The sequence below is a fragment of the Vulpes vulpes genome, chromosome 14, assembly GCF_048418805.1.
Source record: "Vulpes vulpes isolate BD-2025 chromosome 14, VulVul3, whole genome shotgun sequence".
Taxonomy (NCBI): domain Eukaryota; kingdom Metazoa; phylum Chordata; class Mammalia; order Carnivora; family Canidae; genus Vulpes; species Vulpes vulpes.
In genome coordinates this window covers 66,252,593-66,273,707 of record NC_132793.1, presented here as the reverse complement: position 1 = coordinate 66,273,707, position 21,115 = coordinate 66,252,593, and the positions used below count along the sequence as shown (strand labels likewise).

The window sequence follows — 21,115 nt, the reverse complement described above, 5'->3', positions numbered from 1 at the left end:
ATCTTAAGCAGCCTCTACCCCTAGCATGGAGTCCATGGTGGGACTCTGTCTCACAACCCTGAGATCAGGACCTGAGCCAAAATCAAGAGTCAGAGGTTTCACCCATCCAGCCACCCGGGTGCTTTGACAGGATTAGCTTTTAAATTGACCAGAGGTTTTGTATGAAAGCTGATTACTGCAAAATCAACTTTTTAGTATATGTTTTTCTTTTTTTTTAAATGTATATTTTTCTTTATATTGTCATCTGTTGGTGCTGATTCTCATTTATTTTATTCTATTCCTTATTCTATTCTGTTCCTATAGACTTACTGAAACTTAAAATAGCAGGCTGTTCCCATTTACTCAGAATATGCTATATGTGCTACCTTTCCTAAGGTACCCAGTAATAAGAGGCAAGACAGGAGGAAGATAATACCCTTGATGACCAGAATTTAGAATTCTGTGATTAGTATGACATATTGTGTTGGAGGATATTATTTTATAAATGACATTTAATATGTTGCGTGCTAAGTAACCCAAGTGGAGATTCAAGTTAGTGAATACTAAATTTCCAAAGAGAAGGAAGAGCTAGGCATTCAGGAAAAAGAAAACAAGAGAAAGGAATTAACTCCATGCTAATTTAAAGAAGCATTGGGGTTCCTTGTGACAATCAGAGTGAATCAACTTATCCAGAACACTGGGTCAGTGTGGTGTATTCCTGTCCTACTTTGTTTTATTGTGAAGACATCTTTGGTTTGTCTGCATGTCCTGGATTTCCTTACTAGACATGTTAGTTTTGAGGAGGAAGGGAAAATATAGATAGTGATAGTAATTGCATGGGAGCAGGAAAGATAGGGACCAGGAAAGCTAGTATGGTATCCTTTCATAAAAGTTTAGAAAGATTAAGACTGTTGAATTTTGGAATGGAGGAGGAAAGATCTTCCACTTGGTATATTCCGACATGGGTTCATAGTGTCACAGATTGGAGATTAATGGATAAATATTGATGTTGAAAGTGACAGAAACTTCATTCTAAGCTGGCGACTGAAAAAAATGTAATTTATTGCCTCAGTGACTGAAAAGGCCAGGGTAAAGCTGGATTCAGAAAGCTGAGCTTGATTATCAAGACTTGGCTCCTTTCCACCTCTTGGCTCTGTCTTTGACTGTGTTGGCTTCATTTCCAGGCTTTGGAAGAAATTGGCCCCAATCAAAATGATCTCAAATCCAGTAGTAGAGGGAATCTGCATCCTTAGCCCAAGCGAGAATCTCAGAATTGTCTTTTGGGCTTTGGTTGGTCTGATCTGAGGCATACGCCCATCATTGTGAATATCGTGGAGCCAAGAACCATATTTTATGGATGTTTATATCCTCCGCGGTGAGCCCAGGGTGCTGCACAATGTATAGTAGGAGGTGCTCACTATACAAACGTCATACTACATTTTAATGTGCTCTTCTGAAAGCAACCAATTTGTATTGTAGGAAATATTCTAATACATTCCTGATTTTAATTTTGAAATATTTTTTGCAGAATTAGATGACTTGTTGGATAGGCTGAAGGCAACTACTAGAATCTAAAAACTGAGGACTTTGTTACTAGATCAGGATTCTATCAAAACTTCATAGTAAAATTCAGGAAACAAGCAAGAAAACAACAGATATCTCATATTGTTTTAGTATGATAAGAAATCTGTTCAGAGATGAGAGATCTGTTGGTAGGAACAGGTTTCATTCCCTTTGACTCATACTGAGCAAGTGTGAGGAGAACATAGATGATAGTTGAAAAGAAGAGGGTTTGAATACTGGAACATCATGCCACTGCAGAGCAGCAGAATGCCTTAATAATGCTAAAATTATTCTTTTACAATTGTGACAGAATATGAATATTAACTAACTTTAAACACATGTTGTTTGAAATTCATTTCATAGAGAAGTTTAGAATAGGTGATCTGATAGGTTATGTAAAACTTTTCTTAAATCTAGTAAGAGAAAAGTGACCTGAATAGACAGACTTATCTGTTGTGTCAGTTGCTAATGCCTTGTCTTCAGTTTAATAAAAGGATTTCCAAAGACTAGATTTTTAGTATGATAGAGGAAAATGTACCTAGTTACTCTAAAAAAGAAACCGGCATTGGTGTAATTATGTCTGTCTTCTAATGGGAACTTCACTTTCAAAGCTTTTTCATCATCTTGTAGTCTCTATTGAATGCCAACTTTGCCTCAACAACTTTTCTTACAAGTTGAAAAGATGAAAGCAGGGGAGATTCAATTATCAATGATGTCACAGAATTTGAGGCATTTCCAATCATGCTTGTTTGTTCATTTCACATAATCTCAAAATTCACTGATGTGCACCAATTTAAAATGAATTTACTGACTTAACCACAAGATCTTGGAGCTCTAATTGCCTGGGAAACTGCAAGAATGCACCGTTTGAGCTCATTGGTCCTGACATTAAAAGATGCTGTTAAATATTTGAAGTAGTCAAGAGAACTGTAGTTTCTGTTAAATAAATGTAATGTTTATTAGAATAGTATAATGTGAAGACTTTTAGGAGACTTGTAATTATACAGCTTTATGGTAGTTTTGGTTATTGTACATGAGTTTAAAATATTTGACAGGTTGATTTGATAGTTTGGAAACATGTAGCATAAGCAGTCCACCAAACCAAATTTTTTAAGATAGAGACATCTAATTTGTAGGAAAAGAGACAGTATAGTGTGGTTATGGGGTAGAGTCTGCAAATGGACTGCTGATCCACTTGAATCTTCAAATCCTGCCTGGTCACCTCCTTAGCTAGGTGGCACCGCTTTTGTTCACTGACCTCTCTGTGCTTTAGTTCCCTCAGCTATAATTGGAATTAATGCCACTAGTGTCTGCTTCACAGGGATATTGTGAAGGTTAAATGTGTTGTTATTATATAAAGTATCTACAACATCAGTACTTCTGCATTAGTTATTCTGATTACTTTCTATAGTAATATAGGTCTTTGCAGTTCTTCTTCAGGATATATGGAATCTTAGAATATAATATAGTAATATATAAAAAAAAGTATATAAGGAAGTCTGTAGTAAGTCCAAGCATATTGCATTGAAAAATTCAGTAATTACATCAGAGATGCACAAGATGCACAAGCGGCCATCCACTCCGGAACACACTCCTCCCACTCTTACACTCTAGGACAGTGTATGTCAAAGTGTATCTCAAGGATCCGTTACATTAGAATCAATAGGGCTGTCTGTTGAATGCAAATTCCTGGGCCTCAACCTAAATTACCTGGATTAGAATTTCTGAGTGTGTGAGTTACCATTTTAACCAACATTTGAGTTGATTCTTACGCAGAACAAATTTTGAGAACCTATTTCATGATTCCCCCTTGTCAACCTGTAATTCACTTCCGCTCTTTCTCACTTCAGGTGTCTTCTTATTTCTCTCAAAATTCTGTCACATGTCACATTCAAGGAATTTTTCTTTGAGATTCACAACAGACCAAAGTTGATCTTTTTCTTCCACATCCAAGGCCAAGCTCACTGCCTCCTCACCCCTCCATTCTGTATTCTCTTTTTCATGCCTAGTTCATTTCTTTCCCACTATTTGTCATAAGTGAGGTATGAAATCATTCTGGCTTTAGAATTCCACAGAAGATCTTCACTTGTCTTTGGTGGCCCAGAGCTGTTCCTAATCTCCTGCCTCAGGCTTTGCCATTTTCCTTCCCTTTCTCTCATTTTTTTTTTTTTTTTTTTTATTAACTTTCTTTTGGTTAAGGTTCCTACCTTAGATGTCAGGGAAGAGACACCGGTTTTATTTCTCCTCCCAAGTCCCTTATCTCCATTGCAAGTGAACATTCTTAGAGAGAAGGCACAGGTGTACAAAATGCCTTCGTCCTCCAGGATCTCTGTCCCTGTTGGCCTGTTTCTCCTTCCTGGACTCCATCTGACCTCTGCATCCCTCTCTTTGCATTTTGCAGCCATAAATACATGAGACATCATTAAGCAATCCCAGATTGCATTGCCTGAATATACTTGACTGAGAAATTGCATTTAAACTAAAATATATCAAGGTTTGGTGGTTTCTAAATAAAGCCATGTGTAGCTAGGTGGAAGTACCACATACATGAAAGTTTTATTATTTCTTGACCAAGGTAAAGATTAATAGAAAGCATTTTGGCTCATAGAGTGCATAATGCAACTCTCCTTTAAAACACATGAACTTGTTATGTTCGTGTGACTGATCACATAATCCATTGGAATCTTAATGATCCGTGAGATCAATTGTTCACATTTTTAGAGGAACATCTACATTACAAAACAACACTGCTTTCAAGAGTCCACTGCACTGTTGTGCTTTTGAAAACACTTGAATTACACAGTGCTGAAAGTAGGAACACTATTGATGAGTCATAAACACACACATTCTAGTTAAGAAAGAAACATAGAAGTTATGGAAAAGAAGGAAATACACACTTAGCCAAATTTGCTTATTTTTAAAACAACATAGACATCTTCTAAAGAAATGATATTAGAATTTTAGCTAATAAAATGGGAGAAATTTAAGTCCTGGAAATTTATGTTGAAAGCATTAGCATTTCTTGCAATAACTAAAACATTTTTAAAAACATTGTCAAGACAAATTTCAGGAAAAGATAGACACAACCAAGAAATCAATTTATTAATAAAGTTTTAGCTTCAGCTGCTTTTATATACCACTTTTAAGAATTCTCTCATATTTGTGTGATCATCAAATAAAAAGACAAAGAAGCCCCATTAGGATTATTGATCCCATTTGAATTTTTTAGCTTTAGCTGCATTTTACAGTTTTATTTGGGGGAAATATGGGCTTTAATTCCATTTCCAAAAGTACTGCTTTATGTCTTTCTTAGAATAAATTAGAGGGTCAAAAAATTTTTAAATGCTAATTTAATAAATATGTTTAAGGCTACTGATAACTATTATCTTGATATGTAAGTTAAAGAACAAAAAGTAGTTACGAATTGAAAAAAGAACCACAGAAGAGATTGTAATTTTTAACTTATTTCTTTGATCACACATTTAAGTTGGACGCTTAATATTTGATTTATTTATGTCTTAGTTGCTTTCTGTCTAGCTCTTCACTCTGTGTTTATACCTGTAGGTAACACAGTCTAAAGAAAATATATTAGATATGTTTTGTGAACAAAGCTCTTTTTTTTTTTTTTTTCTCATAGGGATGCCCTCTGCATCTTTACTAGTAAATCTCCTGTCAGCTTTATTCATCCCTTTTGTGTTTGGAGAGACAGAAATAAGGTTTGCTGGACAAACAAAATTTGTAGTTAATGAAACAAGTACAACAGTTATTCGTCTTGTCATCGAAAGAATAGGAGAGCCGGCAAATGTCACTGCGATTGTATCGGTAAGAAATGATGTGGCTCTATTCTTACTGAAGTAGATGATATGAAATTTTTTTAGTTTCAATGACAGAAATTTTTTTTAACTGTTTGAGATTCTGAGTAGTTTCATTATGATAAATTATTTGCAGTTACACTATTCCACTTATATTTCGTATAGATTTTATACAGTGCCCCAAGGTAGTATATGTACTTGACAATAGTATTTAAAGATATAGACTGATTATTTTTAAATGTTCATATATTTATTTTAAAACAGATAAAAAACAAAGGTATCACTAAGTATTTCTAAGTAAAAGAAAATTTGAGTAATTTGAATTCAAGTCAATATCTCTGCTCAGATATTTATTTATCTGATATTTATTTCAGTGGTTTAGGGACAATAAATAAAATATTTAAAAGCAGAAAAATGGCAAATTAAAAATGAATTTTGTCAGAGAGCTTGGGAGAAATGAAGTACATTAACTTAAGTAGAAGTTAGGCATGGTTTGTTAAACTATCAAGCTATCTCACACACAGTTTAGTCATTGGATGGATTATGTATGCATATATTTGTGTTTAACCTGAAAGTAATGTCATATGACCACTAAGAATATTGCACTAGTTGAGGCCCAAAGTACTCAAAATTTTCTTTCAAAAGTAGGTTTTGAAGCAATAGGTTAAATTAGCACATCGCAAACATTGCAAAAAGAGATAAAGAAGAAAAACAACCTATGAAATAAATCCAGTTTTATAATTTTGTGCATTGCTTTTAGTTTTTAATTTATGACGTGCATATATATTTACTGAATTCATTTGAACTTGAGTATACATTGTACTTGGTAATCTTTTATGCATAATTTTGATTGTATCATAGGAATGTTCAGGGGTTGCCCTGTCATTTTCACAGCTTCTCTAGATGGTGACATCATCATTTCCCAATCATTTTCACCTGTTTTTCATTGAGGTTGCTTCCAATATTTGCTGCTATAAATGCTACTTTGATGAAAGTGTTAAAATATGTATCAATTTTTTCATATTTTGGATTGTTAAGTCATGTTTTGGGTTGGATTACTCTGTTTTATTTGTTTCAGTGGCTCTTGATAGTTAATGCTTTTCTAAAAGTCTGCTATTTTCTATGTTAAGGAGTACAAGTTCCTTAAAAATACTCTTAACACCTTGATTGGATATCTCAAGTATTTAAGCTTTATTTTTATAAACTAGACATTGACTATAATTTTTCTATACATGTTCTTCATTTTTTATTTTTACTAAATCATAGTTTTTTTCCTAGTAGCTAAGTTCATTTTGAGTTGGTTGGCAAAACAAATCTCATTTAGATCTGCACAAGAAGTTGCTTCTTTATAATTTCATTATTATTGTTCCCTTGAAAATCTTATTAGCTATGTCTGTGTTACAGAATGAGGTCTTAAAATGTTAAGGAAAAGTTTATTGGTGACTAATAATTTGGAATGCTAAAGGAATTGGGTCTTTATTTGAGTTACGGGAAAATATAAATAAAATTTCAGTTGAAAGTTTTGGAAAAATCATTTCTTTGAAATCCATAGGGTAAATAATTGATTTTCCTGATATATTTTGGCAGGCTATTTCCACCTCTTCTTTGGGAGCATTTTAGCTACAATTTATTTTCTTGTGAGTTCTTCTGTTATCCACTTCAGACCAAGAAGCAGGGAAAAAAATTCACATCCTTACTTTGCTATATACTTATTACTTTTTGTGTAATGATTTCTTTACCTTCCAGAGCATAAGCAAATATATTTTGTTTCAAATCATTTTTAATAATGTTTTTTGAGGATATTTTTTATCAGTTGTTAAATATTTGTTTTGTTTTTGCACATCCTATCTGTAAACATCAGTGTGAGTTGATGATTACTGTTTTTTGTGTTGATCGCTCCAATTAGTATCAGTTTTGCTTGTCCTAACACTATGTTATAAGAACTATCTATATTTTGCGTTTGATAGCTGTATGGAGATGACACTGGTGACTTTTTTGATACATATGCTGCAGCGTTTATCCCTGTTGGAGAAACAAACAGGACAGTGTACATAGCAGTGTGTGATGACGACTTACCAGAGCCTGATGAAACTTTTATTTTTCACTTAACATTACAGGTAAGTCCTTCTTGCCCCTCCCACCCACCTGTAACTCATAGAAACCTTGCAGTGCTTAAAAATATGTTTCTCTGGAGATAAGCCCATCTAGAGACTGGAGGTGGTTTTCATAGAACTCAGAACTGACAACCTCTTTGGCAGTTCCACGGCCTGGTTATTATTCCTCAGACAATCTTGTTTAGAAGATTCTACAGTTAGTTTTTGGATCCACTCAGCTTATTTAGGAATTGCCGTGACAGATGCTCCAGAAAACCTGTCTTCCATTCGGCCCTTTTCTCTTTTATCCCTCCTCTGCTACCAGATGCACAAAGAATGACCAAGACTTCTGAGTTCAAAGGAAAGGGATACAAAAAGCAGGCGTGGAAGTGGGAGGTCCCTGCGCCTTAGAATCATTTTGGACTGCCCCTGGGAAAAATGGTTGAATAGCCTAAGGTTTAAATTGTCCTTTATGGTTTGATCTATTAGGTTGAGGTAATGTCTGCTAACACTGCTCTAGTTAATTTTTCTGAGTGGCATTGAGAATTTTTTTTAAATGATTATGTCAATATAAGTAAAATTTTTGTGAAAATGATACTTGAAAAATAATCCTGTTTTGCTTTTATATATTACTTTTTTGCATATTCCTTTATGGTTCTGTTGCATATCAATAGAAATGTTATAGAAATGTTTTCCCTTATTGATTAGAAAAGATAGTTTATGTATTTTATTTTTTATTATTTTTAAAATATTTTATTTATTTATTCATGAAAGACATAGAGAGAGAGACAGAGAGAGGCAGAGACACAGGCAGAGGGAGAAGCAGGCTGCTCGCAGGGAGCCTAATGTGGGTCTTGATCCTGGGACTCCAGGATCACGCCCTGGGCCGAAGGCAGGCGCTAAACCGCTGAGCCACCCAGGGATCCCCTAGAAAAAATATCTTAATATTTCAGCTTTAATTTGGTTCTATGCTTTATAGAATAAATCTTAAATTTTAGGACCTTTTGTAGTGTAAGAAAAAAATCATATTTGAATAGAATTTCATACTGCTTACTTCTCTGTTACATTAGTAATGACGTTAGAGTAATTGTGTCATTACTAGCCAGTGATTACTTATCCATTATAATGATTTATATTTTAATAGCCAGTGATTAATGTTTTTTAAAACTTTTTGGAAAATTTTTATTTGGAACTTTTTTACCATGTTAACTTAGTTTGAATATATTTTCTTAATCTGCATTAAAAGTGTGCTTGTATTTTTATGTATATTCTAAACAATTACATAAAGAGAGAAACTTTTAAAATGATTCTCTGGGCGCCTGAGTGGCTCAGTTGGTTGAGCAGTTGAGCATCTGCCTTCAGCTCAGGTCATGATATTATGAGATTGAGTCCCACATCAGGTTCCCTGCACAATCACTGAAGTCTTCTCTCTCTCCAAAATAAATAAATGAATCTTTTTAAAAAAAGACTCTCTGTTCCTCATATTTTTAATTTCATTAACTTATTTTTGGGCTTTTATTTTAGAAACCTCCAGCAAATGTGAAGCTTGGATGGCCAAGGACTGTGACTGTGACAATATTATCAAATGACAATGCATTTGGAATTATTTCATTTAATATGGTATGATTACAATTTGATTAGTCTGTGGTTGCTAGATGATAATTATTTAATTTTTTGGTTATTTTTCATGATGTTACCTGATATCATCCTGCCATTTGGTATTTAAATAAAATTCACTCGATCTCTATCCATGTCCCACATTCTATAGACTATTCATTTGTTCTGCCTAGGATTTCTTTAGATCGAGGAGGCCTATGTGAGCCTGGCCATCTCTTGTCCTAATCTCCTGATGATCATTCCACCTGACTCATTCGTTACCTCCTTTGGTGGTCTCTAACTTGGATGTTGTCTTAGCCACTCCGCCTGCTGTAACAGAATTCTGTAGGCTAGTGGCTTACAAACAACAGAAATATCTGTCTCACAGTTCTGGAGGCTGAGAAGTCCAAGATCAAAGGTGCTGGCAGATTCTATGTCTGGTAAAGGCCTGCTTTCTGGATGTTGTCTTCTTACTGTGCTTTCATAGGACAGGAGGGGCAGAGGAGCTCTCCGGGGCTTAAGGACACTAATCCCATTTCTGAGAACGAGAACTTTGCCATCACGACCTAATCATCTCCACAAGGCCAAACCTCCTAGGATTTGAACATGACTTTGGGTTGGTGTGGGGAAGGGCACAGACATTAAGTCTGCAGCAGATTCTATAGTTCCTTTTGCTTGATTTCCTTAGCTGCCACTTAAAATATTGTTTGTCAGCCTCCTCTGAAAGTTGGGAGATAAGAAAAACTTATTGGAAGAGTGCTGGAAAAACCTATAATAAACTTAGAATTGAATAGAATGAAGATATTATAGTTCTTAAAAATTCTGTAGTCAATCCATACCCTGAGACTTTTCTCACTTATGAATATTTCTTAAAGGATGAAACTGCTTATCATCCCCCTTAGTTTTGCTCAGCAATTCATTTTTTTCTCCTTGATCATTGTATTCCTGTATCCCTGGCCAGTATGTTCAGAGAGTTTTATCTTTAGAAACAAATACTCAAAACAGATTCCTCCTTGAGAGAAATTGTTTCCAGCTCTTAAAACAAAATTTATCTTGGATACAATTGGATTTTGCCACCAAGTTTTAGACTACAATAACCTTCCTGATACTGAGTCTTTTTGAATCATGTTACTAATTATTACTAAAAGATGATGTGAAACTCCCCAGCTTTTTATTTATTTTCCAATTTAGATTGCTGCTACAATTGCTGTATTATATGTCATTTTCTTACCTTAAATTATCTTTGAAACAAGGAAGGCTGTAGATAAATATGATCTTTTAATTGCAGTATCTTTATTAAAAAAGATGTGGATAATGTCAATATAGTAGACATTTTGTGACCTCCGTTATATTGTCATTTACAAAATTAATTAAATTAATTAATCAGTCATTTCTATTTAAATGATAGGGAAACACTAGTTAATTATGAAGCAGGCTCCCTTAATTGCTTAATTTTTCTCCTACTGTCTTTCTTCTATATTCACTCCCAACTTATTACCCCTAACCTCATACTGACTTGTTTAAAGGTTTCATTTCTTTTCTTTTTTAAAATTTCTTTTCTTTTGCTCTCCCTTCCTCCCTCCCTACTTCATTCCCTGCTTCCTTCCTTTCTTCTTCCTTTTGACATACTACTTTTTAGCCTCTGGGGATGATCCTGGTCTCTAGCATTGGTCTCAGGTCCCTGACTATTCCAGGCAGCCCAGACTGGCCACCTGACCCATGTGGTAAAAATTAAACAGAGTAACTGTTGAGCTCACACTAGTTGCAAAATAGGCTGACTTTGGTTCCTGGCCTGGATAATAATTATGTTGATGATGAAGATAACACTGATTACGTTTGATGTCTTTGGGACAGGCATTCCTATCCCTGTTTATGGAGAGGGACACTGAGACTTGGTGTCACCATGGAGAGATGGTCACTGCTGCCCTAGCTAGCATGCACCTGGCTTCTTCCCTCTTCCTCTCTAGACCTGGTTTCAGGCAGCCAAACACATTTCAGTATTTGAAGTCCTGACTTCTTTCCTTCAGTGATCATGTCTTGAAAATCTTTAGCAGTTCTTTGCTTTTCATTGTCAAGCGGACCAAGGAGGAGGGCATAGTGGATTAGAGCAAAGCCTTTTGGTGGAGCTCCTAGTGAGTGGTCCCAATGAGCTGCTCTGGTGTGGAGACACAACTTGGTTTTGGGACATCCAGGGCCCTTGTGAGCATTTGAATTTCTCATCTTTCAGCTAGATGACCTTTAAGATCCTTCAGCAAAGCAGCTAGCTAATGAATGGTAGAACCAGGGCAGGAACTTGCATCTTTTGCCCGACTAGTTTTATGTTCCCTTTACACTATTATTTTGAACCTTTCAAGCATTTTTATTAGCTGCAGTTTATTAATGCTGGGAATGCTACCACATTCTTAGCATACCATGTAGATTAATTTGTCTACGTAAATACAGTATTTCTAAGGTAACAGTTTGTACCACTTCTACCTCTGGTTGATGAGTGCCTGATTGTCTTTGCTCTTCCCAATAGCCTTTTTCAGTCACAGTGAGTGAGCCCAGGGGCAGAAATGAATCTGTGCCTCTTACTCTCATCAGAGAAAAAGGGACTTATGGAATGGTCACTGTGACTTTTGAGGTAAGTATACTCCGAAATTACTTTAAATGGTAAGACTTCAGAGTTTGTATCAGGTAGCTGTAACTTAAAAAATTAAGGTCTTTTGTATAATAAGCATGGCCCTTAATAAAAATGAAATAAAAGTAAATATTATCTGATAAATTTTATGGTTAATAAAAAATGTTTTGCTTGCTGCTCACATACAGTATACTATCATGAAACACAATGTATCATTTTATATACAAGGATGGTAATAAACCACAACATAAAATAATAGTAATGTTAATCCTGTAAAATTCATAGAACCTTTATGATAGGGACTCCTGGGTGGCTCAGGGGTTGAGCATCTGCCTTTGGCTCAGGGCATGATCCCAGGGTCCTGGGATTGAGTCCCACATCGGGCACCCTGTGGGGAGCCTGCTTCTTCTTCTGCCTATATCTCTGCCTCTCACTCTGCCTCTCTCATGAATAAATAAGTAAAATATTTTTTTAAAAGAATCTTTATGATAAACCTTTTCAAGGAATAAATTTTAAAAATGCCCATGGATTACTTAGGCTTATGTAAAATTATTTGATGTCTAGTCTTCCCCCATTTACATTCCCCATTTAAAAAAATTCTCAAATGGATGCTGTTAAGAGCAGTCACACTTCACCATGGAGGTCCATAGATGTTACAGCATTTGACATGAGTAAGATATCATGTCAAGAGTTTTTCTTGTGCTTGTGGAGACTTCCATCATAGAATGGTTATGTTAATTTTATAAAAAAATAAAATGTCATAAGGGAGTAATTCATGAAAAACATTGTAACTCTAATTAAATATGTGGTAGTCTTGCAAGTTCTACAAAGAAGCCTTAAGGAATGTTTCATGTACTTAAAAATATGTGCTTATGCAGTATATTTTTGAAAATGCATTGAATACATGTGGGAAGAATTGGAAAAAAATTGGCTGTGGAAAGGATAAACAAAATCACAAATTCTGAATGTTATTTTATGGATGTCTAGAGTCATTTTCCTGAGTCTTGAGCCTTTGTTTTATAGAAATAATTACAACTAACATTTACTAAGCACTTAATGTTGCCATATACTGTTTTAAGTGCTTTACACTGATTCTTAGTGCACATAAAACCAGTGTCTCTTCCCAGAGCCCCGTCTCCCTCATGCCCTTCTTAATTTTTTCTCCATAATACTTATCATCATCTGAAAAATACATATTTATTTGTCATTTTTCCCTTTCATTAAATGTAAGGTCCTTGTGGGTAGGGAGCTTGCTTGTTCCCTGCTATATATAGCCTTAGCACGTGAAAAGGATCAAGCACAGAGTACTTTTCAAAAGGAATGATTTTATTGCATCTTCACATCTAGCCTGTGAAGTGGTTGTTACTATGCCTATTTTGAGGATGAGGAAAGTGCCGCTCAGAGTTTTTTAATATCTTGCCTGATGTTACACAGTCAGTAGTGGTACTACCATTTGATTATATTACCTAAGAGAATTTACCAATTTTGAGTACCTTCCTCTTAAGAAAAGATAGATATTTTTCCCCCTCAGGTTTAATATAATGGCTGAGAAAAAAAGAAAGCTCTAGGAAACCATGTAGTTTAATGTGATTATAGTAAGATCTATAACTATTTTATAGGCCTTGACTGTTAACTAGAAGGGCAGACTCACATACGGTTTTCTATAGTTCTTCCGGCAAAAGGTTTTTTTTTTTTAAGATTTTATTTACTTATTCATTAGAGACACAGAGAGAGAGAGAGAGGCAGAGACACAGGCAGAGGGCGAAGCAGGCTCCATGCAGGGAACCCAACGCGGGACTCGATCCCGGGTCTCCAGGATCACGCCCCGGGCTGAAGCCGGCGCTAAACCGCTGAGCCACCCGAGCTGCCCTGGCAAAAGGTTTTTAAGTAAACTTCAGATTTTTGTTAGTCGAAGTCACAGCAATGCTTTCATACTCTTGTGAAAATTTTGTGTTTATTGATGGTACTGTGTGTTTCTTTGCAGGTAGAGAGTGGCCCAAATCCACCTGAAGAAGATTTGAGCCCAGTTAAAGGAAACATCACCTTTCCCCCTGGCAGAGCAACAGTAGTTTATAACTTGACAGTACTTGATGATGAGGTGAGATAATATTAAATGCTTCAGTGGAACAGGGACCATGCCTGTAGTACAGGCATGTTAGAGAACATTATGTCAAGTATTAAATTGTATTCAGTATTTGAAATTATTCAAGAACATAGTCCTATGTAAAGTTAGTGTATTGTACTAACTAGTTAGTATATACTTTAGATATAAATAGTGATTTTGGAATCTATTTGGTTAATATTTGCCTGATTTGGGATCCCTGGGTGGCACAGCGGTTTGCCGCCTGCCTTTGGCCCAGGGCGCGATCCTGGAGACCCGGGATCGAATCCCACATCGGGCTCCCGGTGCATGGAGCCTGCTTCTCCCTCTGCCTGTGTCTCTGCCTCTCTCTCTCTCTCTCTCTCTTTCTCTCTGTGACTATCATAAAAAAAAAATATTTGCCTGATTTATTTTATATTAAACTGTATATCTAAAAGCTGATGAACCTGAATATAATTGGCAACCACATTTAATACTAAGACTTGAGCATTTTATAAACCTTGATAATTGATTTTTGTTAGTGATTTCAGCTTTGAGCTGAGGTAGAGCTATACCTATCCTTATGCTGGATAGATTTTACTATAATTTACTATGATTTTACTATAAAAACAAAAAAAATTCTACTGTAATTGGTATTCTTTTGTTTGGATATTTTAAATGTTTGTATTCATGGGAAGGCTTTAGTTTTTTACATTTCTCATTGAAGTTACCAAGGATTGAGATACATGACACAGCTCAATTAAGAAGAAAATGGATTTGAACAATAATGTGCAAAGATATCTCTTGTGAACTAAATGAGAGAAAACATAACTTTTCTATGAAATAATCTTGGTAGTATCAGAAAAAAAGAGATAATAACATAGCTGGGAATTTATAACCATCTCTCTATCTTCCTACAAAAAAATCATAAAGACACATCACAACAAATCCCCAGGGAAGAAAAACAAATGAATTAGAAGACATTATTAGAAATTGTTTCTCTTGAAAAAACAAAACATTAGGTGGCATTGATAACTCTCTTTTGTCTGGTTCTTTAATAAAAACCTTTTGTTTTTAAATACTTGAAAAGGTTATAATTTAAGGCAACAATTTATTATACATTTTAAATAGAAACTTAAAAGATCATCCTCTGAGATCTAATGTACGGCATGGTGCCTGCAGCTAATAATACAGTATTGTATACTTGAAAGTTCCTGAGAGTAGATCATAAGCATTCACTCACACCAAAAGAATCAACTATGTGAGGTGATGCATGTTTTAATTCTCTGGATCTCAGCAGTTATTCTAAAATGTATATGTGCATCAAACCATCATGTGTACACTTTAGATATATTACAATTATATTTGAATTATTCCTCAGTAAAATTGGGCAATAAAAACATCAATCAAAACATGGCATTTTTTTTTTAGATAAGTAGCCTTACCTCTTATATTGCTGAGGTAAAAAGATTTATTTTTTCCCTTTCACTCATAAAATAGAATTTATGTGGCGCTGAGGTGACTTAGTCAGTTGAGTGTCTGCCTTTGGCTCAGGTCATGATCCTGGGGCCCTGGGATCAAGCCCCACAACAGGCTTCCTGCGTAGGGGAACCTGCTTCTCCCTCTGTTGCTGCCCCTGCTTCTCTCTCTCTGTCAAATAAATAAATAAAATCTTTTTAAAAAAATAAACAGCATAGTGAAGACTATCCCTAGGATTTCTATACAATTACAAAAAAAAAAAAAAAAGAAAAGAAAAAGAAAAAGGAAAAGAAAAGTTTAACAGTGTCATCATTTGCCTGGTAATGACTCTTATATAGCTTGTTCTCCAGAGGCATGATGTATATTTTGGAAATCATATGATTGGTTTGATATGATTATCTTGTGAATTAGATATCATTTAGAGAAAAGAAGAATAGTTCACATGGTTGAAAACAGTTTGCATGTGATGTTTAATGTAGTTTTCCAGATTTTTAGATATTATATATCTATAATAATACCATTCCAGATTCTTAAAAGTTCTTATATATTATTACTGGATAACTGACACTACCAATTTGATAAAACCATTAAATTTTATGTCCAGCTTTACTGTCAAATCATTAGCATTACCTAAAGATTGATCAGGTTCAAAGACATTATACCTTTGCTTTAATACCTGACCATACCATTGCTTTATGAACTTTTCCTTCCCTATCCAAAATATATATGAACAAGCCTCTGTATCTGCTCCCTTCAGTTAAAACATTTTTTGTTTCTGTGTTTGTACTGAAACATAGTGACTTGGTACACTTTGGTTTCTTTGCAGATATTTTGGCTATTGATATTTTTGCTACTGTTTATATTTTTTGACAGGTACCAGAAAATGATGAAATATTTTTGATTCAACTGAAAAGTGTAGAAGGAGGAGCTGAGATCAACACCTCTAGGAGCTCAGTTGAGATAATCATTAAGAAAAATGATAGTCCCGTGAGATTCCTTCAGAATGTTTATTTGGTCCCTGAGGAAGACCACATACTCCTAATTCCAGTGGTTCGTGGAAAAGATGACAATGGGAATCTGATTGGATCTGATGAATATGAAGTTTCAATCAGTTATGTTATTATAACTGGGAATTCAACAGCACATGCCCAACAAAATTTAGACTTCATTGATCTTCAGCCGACCACAACAATTGTTTTTCCACCTTTTATTCATGAATCACACCTAAAATTTCAAATAGTTGATGACACCATTCCAGAGATTGCTGAGTCATTTCATGTTGTATTACTAAAAGATACCTTGCAGGGAGATGCTGTGCTATTAGGCCCTTCTATTGTGCAAATCACCATTAAGCCAAATGACAAACCTTATGGAGTCCTCTCATTCAACAGTATCTTATTTGAAAGGACAGTTGTAATTGATGAAGATACAACATCAAGGTATGGTTTATTTTAAACCTTCTACTACAATTATTTTAATGTATTATTCTAAGATTTAGTATTTGTGATGTTGGACATAGTGCTGAACTCTCATGAGCTTCCACCATGGTTTCCTATTTTCTTACTTATTTTCAGAGTGATTTAAATATGCAAGTTAACTTATATTATGATAGACTCCTGGGACACATCTATGTGTCTACCCTTTCATATTAAAAATCACCATTCATTCTTTATTATATGGATTCTGCTTTTGCCAATATCCGATGGCCCTGTTGACATTGAAAAAGCCTAGCTAAGGGAAACACAGTATAATATGTAACCATATATATTTCTTTAAAATTCTAGATTTGAAGAAATTACAGTGGTTAGAAATGGTGGCACCCATGGGAATATTTCTGTGAACTGGGAATTGACACGGAATAGCAGTGATCCCTCACCGGTAACAGCAGATATCAGACCAAGTTCTGGAGTTCTCCATTTTGCACAAGGGCAGATGTTGGCATCAATTCCTCTTACTGTAGTTAATGATGATCTTCCAGAAGAGGCAGAAGCTTATCTACTTCGGATTTTGCCTCATACAATACGAGGAGGTGCAGAAGTGAGCGAGCCAGCTGAGGTAGATCATTTGTTATGCTTTACTTGTATACATATTTCTGTGTCACAGAAGAGCCAAAGAATGTGATCACACAAATCACTTCTATGTTTAGTTTGATGAAGCAGGAACAACACTGGTTTTGGAAATGGCGTTTGTTTCTGTTGTTCAAGATTGTTCTGTAAACAAAAGATTTACTTTTCAAAAAAAATTCCATGAACAATACATTAGGAAAGTTATCAAATCTGTTTTTGATTCATCTTTTACTCTGTTGCATATAAAAAGTGATCATCCTTAGATATGACATGTAAATCAATAGTAAAAATCAGAATAGCCTAGATATTACACAGTTTGATATTCTCAGCTGTGAGAATTCTACATTTTAATATTTTATTTTTCTATCTGCAGCTTTTGTTCTACATTCAGGATAGTGATGATGTTTATGGCCTAATAACATTTTTTCCTATGGAAAACCAGAAGATTGAAAGCAGCCCAGGTGAACGATATTTATCCCTGAGCTTCACAAGACAAGGAGGAACTAAAGGAGATGTGAAGATGTTTTATTCTGCACTTTATATTCCGGCTGGAGCTGTGGACCCTTTGCGAGCAAAAGATGGCATCTTAAATATGTCCAGGAGAAATAACCTGATTTTTCCAGAACGAAAGACCCAAGTCACTACAAAATTACCAATAAGAAATGATGCATTCCTTCAAAATGGGGCCCACTTCCTAGTAAAGGTACTTTAATAATTAAAACAATTTCAATGTTGGTTAAACGTTGTGTGAGAAAGTTAACTAACCATTATCTTGTCCACGTTTACAGTTTGGATCTACCATTCACTGGTTACTAAAATTTGTTGAGGGAGTCCAAAGAGAGACTGTTTCTGCTCCTAAGTCATATAAGGATAAATAAAACCAGGGTTCTACTAAAGTTAATATTTTAATCAGGTGATAAAAGTACACCAACTTGAAATGCAGGTTAGAAAATAATGGGTAACATAATGGAGTAGCACAGATTGTTAATGGAGGAAGGGGAGGAGAGGGAAGATTGAGAGAGAAAGAGGTCTACCATTCTTTTGAGTTGGTTTGGGAAAATATGACATAGGAATAGTGTTTGTAGATGAATACTGTTTTTTTCATAATGGATGCTGCAGAAGAAACATTACAGAAATAAAGAAGCAATATGTGAAAGATTGTGTAGATATTTTTCAATAACATGCTAAAATCTATTTCTTTGTCTATTAACTACTGATAGAATCTCTGGATTCTTATCTTCTTAATAAAAAGAAGTTAGGGCCCCCTAACATATTCTTCCACTTTGTCTTTTTTTATTTCTTAAATTTTATTAACCAAAACATTATTTTTATTGCCAAAATTAAAAAAAATCTGCACTTAACTTATGTTAGTTTGGTTCTGTTTTCCATGGATTTGATATTGATTGATTGATTCTGAAAATTAGCAATAAAGGGCGGTTATCAAATTTTGGTTATGTAAATAAATTTAATACAGATTCACCTAGTATGAATGGGTTGATAAAGAGTTTATCATCCTGTATCACCATACACTTTGCTAACTGAAATATATGTCAAATGAAATTTCATATTCCATTAATTTTTTTGAAACATACATATTTAAATTGGTCTCATATTTTTGCCTAGACTTTGTTTTATGGCTTATTTTTGCTTCTGTAGTATTTCTAACTGCTCCCTTTCTATATGCCACCCTCACCACATTATAGCTTCCAGCTGTTTTGTATATGTTGGAGGGTGAGTTTAGCCATACTAACTACTTTCTACACTTACTTCACACCTGCTACTTGGGATGGTTTTTACTGAGCTCCTGAATTTTCTTGATCTCTTGCTTTTTCCTACGTGGATTGTGTTTTGGTTTTGTTGTAGTATATCTTCCTCAAATACATGTGCAGAAAAGGAGTTTACAAGGTAAACTTTTTGAGTCTTTGAGAAGCTAAAAACAAAACTTCAAACTCGCATTGATAATTTTGCTTGGTAGAAATTTTTAGATTAAAATAATTTGGGAGAGTGCCTGGATGGCTCAGTTGATTAAGCATCTGACTCTTGATTTCAGCTAAGGTAATGATCTCAGGATCGTGAGATTGAGAGCTACGTTGGGCTCCACACTTAGTGAAGATTCTCTCTCTCCCTCTGCTCCTCCTCCCTTTTCTGTCTCTCTCTCCCTCTCGAATAATAATAATAACAATATTTTTTTTCTTTAGAACTTGAAAGGTATTGTCTTATAGCACAGTTGCTAATGAGAAATTTGAGGGGAAAAACATTATTTACTTTTTTAGGTAACTTGCTTGTTATCCCTGGAAGCTTTTTTTAATTTATTTTTTTAATCTTCTTGGTGTTCTGAATTCTGCAGGACTGTGTCCCACTTTGCTTAGCACTTGGTGGGGTAGGCCCTTTTATTCGAAGACTTGTCTTTTTTAAAATTTGTTTTCAACTGGGCCACTGTTCATGCTGGTACCATTTGTGTATTTCTTGAGGACTCCTAGGGGAGGGGGTCTAGTAGGTGACCTGTTATGGGGATATATGATTTATCAGTATATAGAGGATACTTCTTTGTAATATGTGGACCCAGAGGGAGACCTTTTGCCATTGTTTCTAAAGGCTTTGTCACTAGCAGTGGGAGATTCTGTTCTTCATCTTTTATTATTATTATTATTATTATTATTATTATTATTATTATTATTATTTTGTGTGTCCCCTCAAAATGGGGAACTTATGGTGTGATGCATACTTCTGTCTATGAGGATAACCCATTCTTTGAGGACCCCTGAATTTCTCCTGGACTGAAGAATGAAGAGAACATGGCCTTGTACACAGTTGTATCTGCTTCCCCTGTGGCTTGTGGGATCCCCTTGTGAGATGAGTGGCCAGATGGGCCAGATGGATCTGTGAAGTGGAATTGAGCATGTGGTCCAGCCCAGGGCCCTGGCCGTGTTGAACAAAAATTTTAAAGGGAATAGAATGCTCCAAATTCACATTTGGAGATATATTTAGAAAAATTTTAAAAAGGTATACTTTTGGCCTTATAAAAAATATGTCACATGATTTTGGTCCTAACAATACATGGAAGTGTATTGGAAGTTACTAATCTTACCAGTTTGCACTTAGGGTAGCATTTCCCAAACTTAGGAATTTTCAAGAGTCTCTGGGAGATAATAACTTGTCAAGAGGAGTTTCAGAATTTAATGGAGCTTTTTGTTTTTATTTTTGGTGTCAGCTCTGTCTTTTGCCTTTACTGCTGTCCGTGTCCTCTGGATTCAGAGCAATCTCATTAATATACATTGTCTTAGTTCAGGCTGCTATAAAGAATACCATAGACTGGTGGCTTAAACAACAGACGCTTATTTCTTACAGTGCCAGAGGCTGGGAAGTCCTAGGTCAGGGTGCCGGCATGGAGAGTGTCTGGTGAGAGTCCTCTTCCTGGTTTGCAGACTGATGTCTTATTGCTGCATCCTCACATAGTGGAGAGGGGCAGGAAACAAGCCCTGTGGCCTCTCTTCATATAAGGCACTAATCTCATCGTGAGGGCTCTACCCTCATGACCCAATTATCTCTCAATGGTCCCATCTCCAGATGCCATCACACTGGGGATTAGATTTTCAATACATGAATTCTGGGGGAGCACAAACATTTAAATTCATAACATATGTTTAAGGTACGCCAGTATTCAGTTCTCCCTTCTGTCTGTCTCCAGTCTTGCATGGGGCACAAGTGATATGAGAACCAAATTACTAACCCAAGTGAAATGAAGCACAGATTTTACAGTTGCTTTTGCTTTCATGGAGGCCTGGGCATCTTGGCATTCTTGTAGTTGTTGTAGTGATGCGAGGTGA

The 21,115-nt window shown here is 35.3% G+C and overlaps 1 protein-coding gene across 1 annotated transcript in view; it reads left to right on the top strand.

Moving 5' to 3' along the window:
* ADGRV1 (adhesion G protein-coupled receptor V1) overlaps nucleotides 1–21,115 on the top strand; it is a 529,718-nt gene that overhangs the window by 31,581 nt on the left and 477,022 nt on the right. Inside the window, exons 2-9 of the mRNA XM_025992909.2 lie at nucleotides 5,180–5,364; nucleotides 7,322–7,471; nucleotides 8,972–9,067; nucleotides 11,562–11,666; nucleotides 13,648–13,761; nucleotides 16,096–16,661; nucleotides 17,007–17,277; nucleotides 17,662–17,991. Coding sequence (XP_025848694.2) covers nucleotides 5,182–5,364; nucleotides 7,322–7,471; nucleotides 8,972–9,067; nucleotides 11,562–11,666; nucleotides 13,648–13,761; nucleotides 16,096–16,661; nucleotides 17,007–17,277; nucleotides 17,662–17,991 — 1,815 coding nt within the window. The 5' untranslated portion in view covers nucleotides 5,180–5,181. The remainder of the gene's footprint in view (nucleotides 1–5,179; nucleotides 5,365–7,321; nucleotides 7,472–8,971; nucleotides 9,068–11,561; nucleotides 11,667–13,647; nucleotides 13,762–16,095; nucleotides 16,662–17,006; nucleotides 17,278–17,661; nucleotides 17,992–21,115) is intronic.